Source organism: Callospermophilus lateralis, chromosome 1 (assembly GCF_048772815.1).
Source record: "Callospermophilus lateralis isolate mCalLat2 chromosome 1, mCalLat2.hap1, whole genome shotgun sequence".
NCBI classification, from domain to species: Eukaryota; Metazoa; Chordata; class Mammalia; order Rodentia; family Sciuridae; genus Callospermophilus; species Callospermophilus lateralis.
The window spans coordinates 145,772,154-145,783,632 of record NC_135305.1 but is presented as its reverse complement, the minus strand read 5'-3'; the positions used below and the strand labels follow the sequence as shown (position 1 = coordinate 145,783,632).

Sequence of the window (11,479 nt, the reverse complement as noted above, 5' to 3'; positions counted from 1 at the left end):
CATCCGGTTCCTGGAAGTTACTCCACACACAATGACCCTGTGCATGACATGATCCACAAGAGACTTTAATAACAGAACCAAGTTGGTATGTTGTTGTGGGTTTCAGACATCTGGCGGCTGCCTGTGATACTCTGATGAAAGGGCAGGCTGCAGCTGCCACATCAGTCTCTCTTGACTCCACTCCCTGCACCCAACTAAAATCAGCCCCAGGACCAATGCTCACATGGGCCAATCACCTTCTTTTCTCCAGAATTCAGAAGTGGGACACCCAGCAGCTGAGCCAGTGTCTGCAGAGCTCAGTTGTGAGGACAGGGAGTCCCAGGGAGCAGAAGCCACAGGCACAGTTAGGCACGCACAGCAGGCACGAGGAGATGGAAGTCAGTCTGCAGAGAGGGAGCTGCCTGGGCCTGGGGGCTCCCAGTTCTCCATTCCATCGCATGAGACCAGACCACACTTGACCACTTGCTTCCGATTCTACTTCCTGGGAAAATAAATTTGATGGCTGGCACTTTGACAGCTATCTTGTGACCACGAGGTTTCACACATAGGGTCTAATGGATAACATGCAGGGAATGACGGGGAGGAAAGGCACAAAGCAGCTGGGTCCTTGATGAGCTGCTGAAGCTTCCCTGGACTCTGCCTGATTTTGAGACTGTTGTTGAGCTGGTACTTGTGCCAAACGGTGTGCCAGTCCTTTGATGTCTATTAGTAACAACTAGGGGAAACTTTGTCATCATTCAAAGACTTATAGTGATTAACATTATTACAATATTGAATATCCCCAGGTGGGGTGGCGCACACCTGTAATCCCAACAGCTCAGGAGGCTGAGGCAGGAGGATCATGAGTTCAAAGCCAGCCTCGACAACTTAGCAAGGCCCGAAGCAACTCAGTGAGACCCTGTCTCTAAATAAAATATGAAAAAGGGCTGGGGATGCACCTCAGTGGATAAGCTCCCCTCAGTTCAATCTCTGACACACACACACACACACACACACACACGCACACACAATCTACACTCCTTTCAAAGCTGACCCCTAGATACTCTTTCATGTCACTGCCAGCAATGCCAAGGTCATTTATGTACCCTTGAGAATGCTTGAAATAAGAATCAAAGACCCTGGTTATGTTGAACGTTTTCTGACATTTTCTGGAATCCTTTCTAAAGTGGAGAGAAACAAATGACATTTCCATTAATGGAAACAGGAGCTTTTGAGAGAATTGTTTAAAATTAGATACAAACATCTTCAGCTTCCGGCCCTATGTATTTCAGAGACTTACGACTACTGTGACATTTCTCATATCATTCAATAACATTGATTTTTTTTTAAAGGGCAAGCCAATTAGACGGTAAAGAATTTTAAACTTTCTTTCTCTCAAGTAGAAAACTGATTCCTTCAACATAGTCCCTAGAAAATATTTCCTGCCTACCAAATACTCCTTCCCAGTCCCCAACTTACTGGATTATTTGAGGGGGAAGAAGGAGATGTGTTCCACTGGCAGTATCTGAGCAGCTGGAAGGCAAAAAGCAAAAAATAAAAAAATAAAAAATAAAAAAAATAAAACAAAACCAGAGGCTCAGGAGGCTGAGGCAGGAGGATCACGAGTTCAAAGCCAGCCTCAGCAAAAGCGAGGCCCTCAGCAACTCAGTGAGACCCTGTCTCTAAGTAAAATACAAAATAGGGCTGGGGATGGGGCTCAGTGATTGAGTGCCCCTGAGTTCAATCCCTGGTACCCATACCCCACCCCTGCAAAAAAATAAAATAAAAAGAAAGATTGTATTACCTAGGAGAACTCAGATGTCCAGAAATCACTAGCGCTCTAGCTACTTGGAGTTCAAGAAAATGTGGATGTCAGAAAGAGAGAGAGAGATAACGGTAGATCTGCCAAGCTGTGTGCTGTCGGACAGCCTGGACTGGGGGGGATTGCAGCCTATTTCTAAGGACTGGGGAGTGTTTGCAGCCCACCTAGGACCTGAGCCTGAAGAAGGCTCCACATCCTTAGAACCCAGGGTCATGCCCAACACACTCCCAGCCCGATGGTGCAGGTCAATCGTGCAACTTCCCCCTCTTTTTGGAAGAGTTCATCCTATCAAAACGCTGAGATTTCCTCGGATGGACAGAGTTCCCAAGACTGTCAAACTGAACGGCCACTGGGACACCATGACAAATGAGCAGGCTGGGAGCTCCGCCTCGTCCGTCACCGACGTGTTTTAATAGGAGATGAACGCACACATTGGGCTCCCTTGACATCGAGCAACGGGTGGGTCCTCTCTGGCCTCGGAGGGGATCCGGCAGCCTCCTCCCTCCGTAGTCCTCCGCCTTCTCCGTGGGGAAAAGGCTCCTGTCCACCAATCCTGGGAGGGATGCAGCCGGCTTCCTCTGAAGGCCAACACCTAGCCCCCAACGGCCTCCTTCCTCCTCCTCTGAAAATGCTCACTCTTCCCACATCCGGGCCTTCCTGCTCTTCCCGCTCCAGGATCCCCGCGGGGGGTGCCACAGGTGGGAGCCCAGGAGCTGCCTCTGTGTGGTCTGGACCAGCACAGCCCTCAACGGGGGGTGCCCACAAACAGGAAGGAAGGAGCATGTGCGCGACAGGGATTCCCGCTCCCCTGACCCCGACCCAGGCATGTCCTTTTGGTTCCCCTGCCCACTCAGCCCTCTACTTAGGTGCAAAATCCAACCTTGAAACCTGAGTGAGCCACTTCCTCTCCCCAGGAGGCACCACTCAGGCTGGCCCAGGGGGAGACCCGTACAGAACGCCCGAGCGTGGCCTTTGCTGCTGCTACAGGGGTGAGTCCTGTTTGGGCTTCGAGCTTGAATTTCTCCTCCTTTGAGCCTCAGCCCCCAATTTCTGGGCTGGGAGTGGGATCACAGCTTTCTGAGTTTGTCGTCGGGTGCAAACCTTGCTCTTCCCAGGGACACGTCCGGATGTCCTGGAGCCAGAGACACGATTCCAGAGGTGGCCACGTGGGGACACCGGGCTCGGATCCCAATGCAGGTGCACCAGCCAGCCTCCACTGGGCAGACCCCGGGGAGTCAGGGGGACCCCTGCTGACGGGCAAGAGAGCATTTCCCCAGTCTAAGAACAAGCCGCTCAGGCCACACACCTAGGTCACCTGTCATCTCAAAGAAGAAAGCCTGGGGCGGGGGGTGTAGGAGACACCTACTGAACAGGTCCAGTTGGTGGATGGCAAGTGTCACAGGGGTCTGGGCCTGGACGGTATCTACAGAGATCTTTTGGTGGTGGTTCACTGAAGGTGTGACAGGGTGACTCTGGGTGGCATTTGCTTGGCTGCCAGGACCCCCAGACTCACCTACGAGTGGCAGTTTTCCCATGCAGACCCACAGGTCGTTGGTAAGCCTTCCAAAAAAAACCTACACAGAAGCCCAAGAGCAGAGCCTCCCCATCCCGGGCGGCCTCAGTGAACACGGCAAACGGAGTCGAGACACAAAACCCTGTTAGTCCAGCCGTCTTCTCGGGTGAGTTCCCGACGTCGGCAGTGACCACGAGCAGCCCGGCTGGGCTCCGCCAGCTCTCCCGGCTCTGAAGCTTCCAAGACAGCAGCTCAGCTTCCCCAGCGGTCACTATTCCTGAGAGCCAGAGTTCGACCTGGCGACACCTGCACCGTGTGTCCCTCTGCCAACCATCTCCTGGCCCCACTCCCGGTGGCTAGACTCCTGGAGTCCTCGGCCTTTGGTCTCGATGGGCAGAAAACAGGAAGCCACGGCGGCCAGGAGGCAGCAGCCACTGTACACGGCCAGCGTCAGGTACACGGAGGACTCCAGCATCACCTGGGGAGGGAGACGCAGGTGGGTGAGAACATCCCCTCTGGCTGGCCATGGTGGCCCATGCCTGGCATCCCAGTGGCTCGGGAGGCTGAGGCAGGAGGATCCTGAGTTAAAGCCAGCCTCAGCAACTTAGTAAGGCCCTAAGCAACCTAGTGAGACTGTCTCTAAATAAAATATCCAAAAGTCTGGGGGGATGTGGCTCCGTGGTTAAGCACCCCAGGGTTCCATAGAAAGGAAGGATGGAAGGAAAGAAGGAAAGGATGGAGAGAGGAAGGAATCGTCACAGGCACTCTACAAAACAGCCCTGGGAGCTGAGCACTTTACCCCCATTTTACAGAGGAGAAAACTGAGGCTCAAAGAGGGTAAAAGCATACCGAGGGTTATACAGATAATAGGGATGGGGCTGGGATTTGAACTTGAGCACATCAAGCCCAAGAGTCTGGACTCCTCATAATTCTGCTCTGGCCTGTGCCAAGTTCCCAGCTTTACAACACACGGCAGGCCACGTGGCACGGCTGACTCCTGTTTCCTCATCTGCGGAATGGGCAAAAGGGCACTATCACGTGAGTGAGAGGACAGCTGGGAGCACCTGGCACTCTGCAGCCCCATGGCAGGTTCACAGCCAACATCAGCTAGGAGTGACGGGCAGTGGCCAGCAACAGCACCAGAGAAATACTGGGCTAACACATGTGTTGGAATTCCATTTATTTCAACCATCCAGAATAGGCGAATCCACAGAGACAGAGGGCAGAAGGAGAACTGATAAGGACTGGGGAAGGAGAGAATGGAGGGAATGGCTGTTTGAAGGGCAGAGGGCTGAGTGTGGTGGCGCCTGTCAATAATCCCAGCAACATGGGAGGCTGAGGTAGGAGGATTGCAAGTTTGAGGCCAGCCTCAGCAACTTAGCAAGGCCCTGAGCAATTTAGCAAGACTCTGTCTCAGAATAAAAAGAAAATAAAAAGGGCTGGGGAAGTGGCCAGGTGGTTAAGTGTCCCTGTGTTCAATCCCTGGCACCAAAATAAATAAATAAATAAATAATTTTAATTACAGGACTTTTATCTCAATTAAAACAGAAAAAAATGTTGGATATTCAAAAAGCAATAGACTTAGTGAGATCCCCAAAACTAAACAGAAATGCTTAGAGGCACACAGAGTTGCGAAATTGTGTAAGTATCCCTTATAATTCAGTTTTGAAAAGAGAGATTAGGACATTAGTTTCCCACGTTGATCCAGTTATTTTTCATCCCCAAAATTGGGGGGGAGGGTAGGTTGGTTGACTTTGCTGGCCTCACACTCCTGGGCTCAGGCCACCCTCCTGCCTCACACCAGGGCACTGATGCCCAGCTTATCGAAACTGCTTGGGGTCAAACCATCTGGCACTTGAAGGGTCTCCTGCTCAGAAGGACCTGAATTCCACTGTGGCCCTGTCTGGGTCCCAGCTGTGTGACCTCGGCGACTCCTCTGTCCCTCTGTGCCTCTGCCTTCCCACCTGCACACAGGCGGGTGGCAGGCCCACTCTCGTGAAGTGAACGCTGAGGGCTCGGAGGGACAGGGGCTGCTCACTGTGCCCTGGGCTCTGGAGCCCCCCCCTGCCCTCGGGTGACACCCACCTGAGCGATGAAGGGCGTGATGAGCGCGCCCACCCTGGCCATGCCGCTGCAGGTGCCCAGGCCCAGCGCCCGCGTCGCCGTGGGGTAGACCTGGAACGGAACCAAACGTGGGCTCAGGAAGATGAGAGATTCCCTCCGTCCCCTGCAGCTCAGGACCCATGTGACCACCCCCACGGGCAGGCCTGAAGTCCAGACACGCCCTCCAGGTGTTGCTGACACAGTTAAGGGGTGCGAGACTGGGGGCAGGGGCATCGCACCCCACAGTGGGCAGCAAGTTCAGCCAAGGCAGAGGCCCAGGGGTGGATGTGGGCAAGAACCCAGTCCAGGGCTCCTCCTGCCCCGGGAGGCCCCCAGAGACTCCTCTGTACCCACAGGGTCCCACCTGCGACTTCTCCCGAGTTCCCCTTAAGGGTCTGACCGTGGGCTTTCAAGGAATTTCACAAAGAGAGACGAGAGTGCTACACAGCTTCTGTTTACCCCCCGGGGTGGCCACGTGCACAGCTGTCCCTGGACCAAGAGAGGGGGACATGCATCTTTCAGGCCAAGATCGTCAGAAGGGGACACGTCCTCTCCACTGGCTTCCTCTGTCTCCGGGAAGACTCCAGGACCCTGGGGCAGGCAGGTTCCCGACCTCAGCACCCTCGGGGGTTAGGATGGGTCCTCCTCTCTCATGGGGACCCTGCTGTGCAGGGAGCTCAGCATCATCTCTGGCCTCTGATCCTGGCCCCAAGTTACAACAACCCCATGCATCTCCAGATGGTGCCAAATATCCCCTGGGGGACAAAGTCACTTGATCACTGCAGGATGGAAAGCTGCTCCCCAACCTAGATCACGCATACTGGACGGCTTCACAGATGAGGAACTCTTTTCACATCAACCGATTCCATGTTGGGGGTTATTTGTTACAGTTTCGCTGGGCAGTGCGGGTCAGATGGTCTTTGGCATCCATGCCAAAGAGCACAGAGCAGCCATGGACAGAGGTCCCTTGCCTGAGGATGGGTTAGAGCCCTTCCAAGTTGAAAACTCAACAATGCGCTTAATACACCTGACCTACCGAACACCACAGCGTGGGTGCTACTGAATAGCACAGGGCTTTCACTCCGTCCTAAAGCTGAACATTTAGAAATCAGGAATCATCTGTGCGGCTGGGGGTGTAGCCCAGGGGTAGACCGCTTGCTTAGCACATGCAAAGCCCTGGGCTCAATCCCTGATAACACACACACACACACACACACACACAGTGAATCATCTGTACATGAAAGGGTTTGGTGTGTCACAATCAAACTTGATTACCGGACACTGAGATTTAAATGTCAACTGTCTCCTTCCATTAAAAATCCCACCCAGCCTCAGCAATTTAGCAAGACCCCATCTCAAAGTAAAAATAAAAAGCCCTGGGGATGTGGCTTGGGGGTTAAGTGCCCCTGGGTTCAATCCCTGGTACTCCCCCACCAAAAAAAAAAAAAAAAAAAAAAAATTTCCACGCACCTCTCTCTTCACCCAACCAGCTTTGGGTAGTGACAGTCCCCTGGGCACCTGCACCTCACTGTACACTCTGGGGCGTTGGTTCCCCTAGGCTCTGTGCCACACCCGTGTAACCAGTCCCTTTATTAAACTCTTCTCAGTGACCGGTAGCCCAATGGGACTGCTCACACGCACCCACAGAGACAGCTTAGAAAGAGTTGTCCCCAGGGAGGAGAATGTGGGGCCCTTTCTCTGTGTTTACACAGGTAGGTGACATCTGGATTCTGCTGCTGAGCAGGTGTTTTTATGAAGGGTTTCCCAGTTGCCCTTTGGACCCCAGGACACATTCCTCGGGAGCATGCCAGGTGGCAGTTTATGGGGTCCACCGACCCCACCCCAGTCGTTCCCAGACCCTTCTCCTACCTCAGGTGTGTAAACATAGGCTGCTTGGAAGCCTCCGGAAATGAACGCTCTTGCAATAAAGAGTAACAGGGTGAGCACGTTTCTGGGGAAAGGAAAAAAAAGCAGGTGGTCAGGTATTTGTGTGTAGTGTGTGTGCACGCGTACACACACACACACACACACACACACACACCTGCCCCTCAGCAAAATCCTACCTTTCCAGGTGGAATTTAAACCCTGCAGATGGGCAAAGGTCACCTCCATCGAACGCACACGTAGACACACAGGGTAGTGACAGTCCCCCTGGGTATACATATTCCAGGACCCTCTCCAGGGTGCCAGGCTGAGACATGGGGACGTCTGTAGTGCCCGGTTTGGGGGCGAGACTGGATACAAATAATCAGCCCAGAGAGGAACTTAGGGGGTCAGGAATGGAGCCAGGAGCCAGCTGAGCAGGGAACGGACACGGGTATTCAGTATTTATAGGACAATCCTGATTCCCAACCCTGGGCGGTCCCACTCCATGTCCCGGAAGGCCAACACTTCCTGGTCCCAGCTGCATCTCGCCCGGCTTTCCATGGTCCATAGATCCCTCCTGGGGCTTGGTCTGGGCTCTCTCAGGTCACGAGAAGGCACCGACCGCTTCTAGAGGCTGAGGTTGTTGGGATTCAGGAAAATGGAGAAATGCCCGATTATCAGACTGGGTTTACTTGAAACGGGGTCAGTTCCATTGAACCAAGGGACGCTCTGAATCCCTGCGTAAGTGTGACAGCTCTGTGCGTGATCTCACTGGGAGAGGAGGGGAAAGCCTGGATTTGATGCTATCTGAGCAAATCCGGGGTAAAGGTCCCTGCTCCCCTCACCCCCGTCACAGACCCCAGCCTCGAGCCTGGTGCTCTGGGCAGCTGCCGGGCAGCCGTGAGTCTCCCTCTGGGAACTCACCTCCCGACACAGATGGACAGCAGGAGGCTACAGAAGGAGAAGATGGCGAAGCACAGGGCCATGGTCTTCTTGCGGCCCAGGCGGTCGATGATCCACAGAGTCACCAGGACGCCTGCCGGGGAGCAGGGGCATGGTGGGCAGCCTCTGCTGTGGATCCCAATGACCCTCCCTGCCATGCACACCCTGGTCCTCCCCTCCCCGTGAGAGTGGTCCAGAGCTAGTGGCTGGCTTCTAAGGACAGAAGAGGGGAGGGGAGGCCACTGCTGGGGTCAGGGTTCCCGAGACTGGCTTCGTCTTGCTGGCATCCCCCGCCCCCTCTCTCCCCGGCCTCTTCTCGCGTCCTTGGCTTGTTGCAGAAGGTGACCTGACAAAGAACCAGAGGTGACCTCCAGACAGCAGCCAGAGGATTTCGATGACAAGGGCCACGTGCAAGCAGAGTCTGGCCCAGATGGGCTTTCAGATGAGACCACAGCCCTGGCCGACTCCTTAACTGCAGCAGTGGGAGATGGGCCAAAGCAGAGGACCCAAAGGAAGCCACGACCCCCAGACGCTGACCCACTCAAGTGACTGGGAGATAATAAGTGTGGTGTTCTAAGCCACTAAACTTTGTGACACTTTGTGGCATGACAATAGGTAATACAGGTGCCAAAGAGAACTGGAATGGTAACGTTCACTGAATCCAGGCAGCAGAATGCTCAGGCTGGGAGTAAGAAACACCGCGGTTCTAAGGCGGCATCTGTCTCTTAACTTGCCCCGTGGTCTTGGGCTATTCCCTGGTCTACTCTGAACCTCAGTTTCTTCATCTGTTAAATGAGACTAAAAAAACTAACCCCCCCCAAAAAAACCCTACCTTTCCTAAATCAGTAGAGGCCATATTGCATAGTGATCATTATTACTACTAATGATTATGTTTGGGGGAAATACTTCTTGTTAGATCTATTATCATATTTAATCATCTAAAGAGCTCTCTAAATAAACACTACCAATAGTCCCATTTTTTACATTCAATAGTTGATTAATAGGGTGGTCAGGAACTGTGCTAGGAGGTTGGGATGTACCAATGCATTAAAAAAACATATAAAGCAATAAATAAGGAAAGAAGAATCTGCATTTCAGAGAGAAATCACAAGAACGGTGAGTGCTGAAAGTCATGGAAATGTCACACGCTGAACACCACAGAGTGGTGATTGGCAGGGCTGAGCCTTAACCTGTGAGCCTTCAATCTCACCTATTACGCCCTATGAGGAAAGGGTTTTAGGAAAGTGGGGGCGTCGCAGGGTTAGACTCTGGACCCTGCGCAGGGACGCAGTTCTTAGCTTTGCCAGCTGTGGGACACTCAGCGTCCTGGCTGGGTCTTCCCAGAAGTGGACGGTGGGACAAGGATGCAGGTGCCAGGGGCAGACTCAGGAGGTTGTTCACACAGGCACCAGGAGGACCGTGGGCAGGGGGATGAGGGAAGATGACCAAGAAGGTCTGTTTCAAGCAAGTCACTCCCGTGCCCGGCCATCAGAGCCGAGTTCCACCGGAGGACCTGGAGCCAACAGGACCCGCCCCGTGGACCCTCCTGCCTGGTGGGCAAGGCAGCCGGGTGTATACCCCAAGCCCTGCGGCCACTGTTGGAAGGCTGCTCCTGGGCATCAACTCTGCTCTTCCAGTTGCCCCCTTTGAGATACGGAGGCTTTTCACTGAGGTACAGCCCTGAGGCGCAGAGATGCAGAGACTGGTCGCCGTGAGCTGTAGGAACCATCTCCACTACAGTGGTCAAGCGTCATCACTTCTCCAAGTCTCAGCGTCTTCCCTCGTAAAATGGGATTAATTATACTACTTCACAAGATGACTGAGCTCGTATAGTAAAGCATTTGGCACCATTCCTGGTTTACAGTAAGTACTCGCGGTGGCGCATGCCTGTCATCCCAGAGGCTCGGGAGGCCGAGGCAGGAGGATCTCGAGTTCAAAGCCAGCCTCAGCAATAGCGAGGCACTGAGCAACTCAGTGAGACCCTGTCTCTAAATAAAATGCAAAATAGGGCTGGGATGTGGCTCAGTGTTTAAGTGCCCCTGAGTTCAATCCCTGGTACTTAAAAAAAAAAATTGATATTCTTAGTGTTGCAATTACTATTCCTCTTGAAGGAAAAAAGATACCTAACCTTTGTATCACGTGCGTTTTGCATTTCGGACGCCACTCCGTCCTTTCCCATCTTCCTGGTGTTGGTGGGCAATTCTCCCTGGGTCTCTTGTATCTCTGCATATCTCAGGAGCAGAGCCCTGGTTTCAAAGTGGACTATCATTTCACACCGTCATTGCAAGGTTGTCTGTATACAGCAAACAGCCTTGGAAGGTTCAGGTACTGTCTCCTTGTGGTGCAGAGGGCAGCTACGTTCACTAAGTAATATAATAAAGATGATGTCTCCCTTTGGAGCAAAGGATGGACAGACATCCAGCAGCCCATTATAAAAGATTTGGGTTTGGGGTTCCTCAAGGCCATGTTTGGGATATGGTTTGAACATGTCCCAAAGGTTCATTGTTGGGAGCTTGGCCCTCAGTGTGGTGATGTTGAGAGGTGGCGGGACCTTGAGGAGTGGGGTCCAGTGGGAAGCTGCTACTGCCCCTGCCCAGTGCCTTTTGCTTCTTGTCTTGCTCTGTCATCTCTCCCTCTCTCATGTGCTTCCACCACTGTCATATCACCCACCAAAGCTAACCCAATGCTGGAACCTGGTACTTAAGCTCCAGAACCTTGAGCTAAATAGACCTCTTTTCTTTATAAAGTAGCCAGTCTCCGGTAGTTTGTTACAGTAATGACAAATGGACTCACACACTCAGCCATGTTGCAAATCTATTGCATGTATAGCATCCCATTGGCTCTTCTTCATCATGGGTGTGGGACTTGGGGCAAGAGGAACTGATACAATGTGTCACTCATGTTGCTTTCTTCCAGGAGATTCCTGTCTTCTGCTAGCATGCATGAACCTGGGCAGCTTAACTGGTCAGGCTTCAAAGAATTTCTTTCTGGTTTTTTTTTTTTTTTTCCCCAGTGCTGGGGATTGAACCCAGGATCTCCCGTGTGCCACGAAGCCAAATCTCCACCCCTTTAAAAAATCTCAGCCCATCACAGTTCTTGACTGCTTGTAGCTAAGGGTTGAAAAAAAAAAAAAAAATCCCTGGCTTCCCTAGAAACGGGGACTTGCTTCTGGGTGGCAGAGGTGGCGCCCCCAGCTGAGTGGATGCCATGGTGTCAGGCGTCCCTGCCCGGCCGCACCCGGCCTAGGGCCCTCA

At 52.9% G+C, this 11,479-nt stretch overlaps 1 protein-coding gene across 1 annotated transcript in view; it reads right to left on the bottom strand.

Annotated features, from left to right (window-relative positions):
• Positions 1–2,284: 2,284 nt before the first annotated feature.
• Svop (SV2 related protein) overlaps positions 2,285–11,479 on the bottom strand; it is an 84,796-nt gene continuing 75,601 nt past the window's right edge. The window contains exons 13-16 of the mRNA XM_077105228.1: positions 8,208–8,319; positions 7,287–7,368; positions 5,400–5,489; positions 2,285–3,792 (exon numbers count right to left, since the gene is read on the bottom strand). Coding sequence (XP_076961343.1) covers positions 3,586–3,792; positions 5,400–5,489; positions 7,287–7,368; positions 8,208–8,319 — 491 coding nt within the window. The 3' untranslated portion in view covers positions 2,285–3,585. The remainder of the gene's footprint in view (positions 3,793–5,399; positions 5,490–7,286; positions 7,369–8,207; positions 8,320–11,479) is intronic.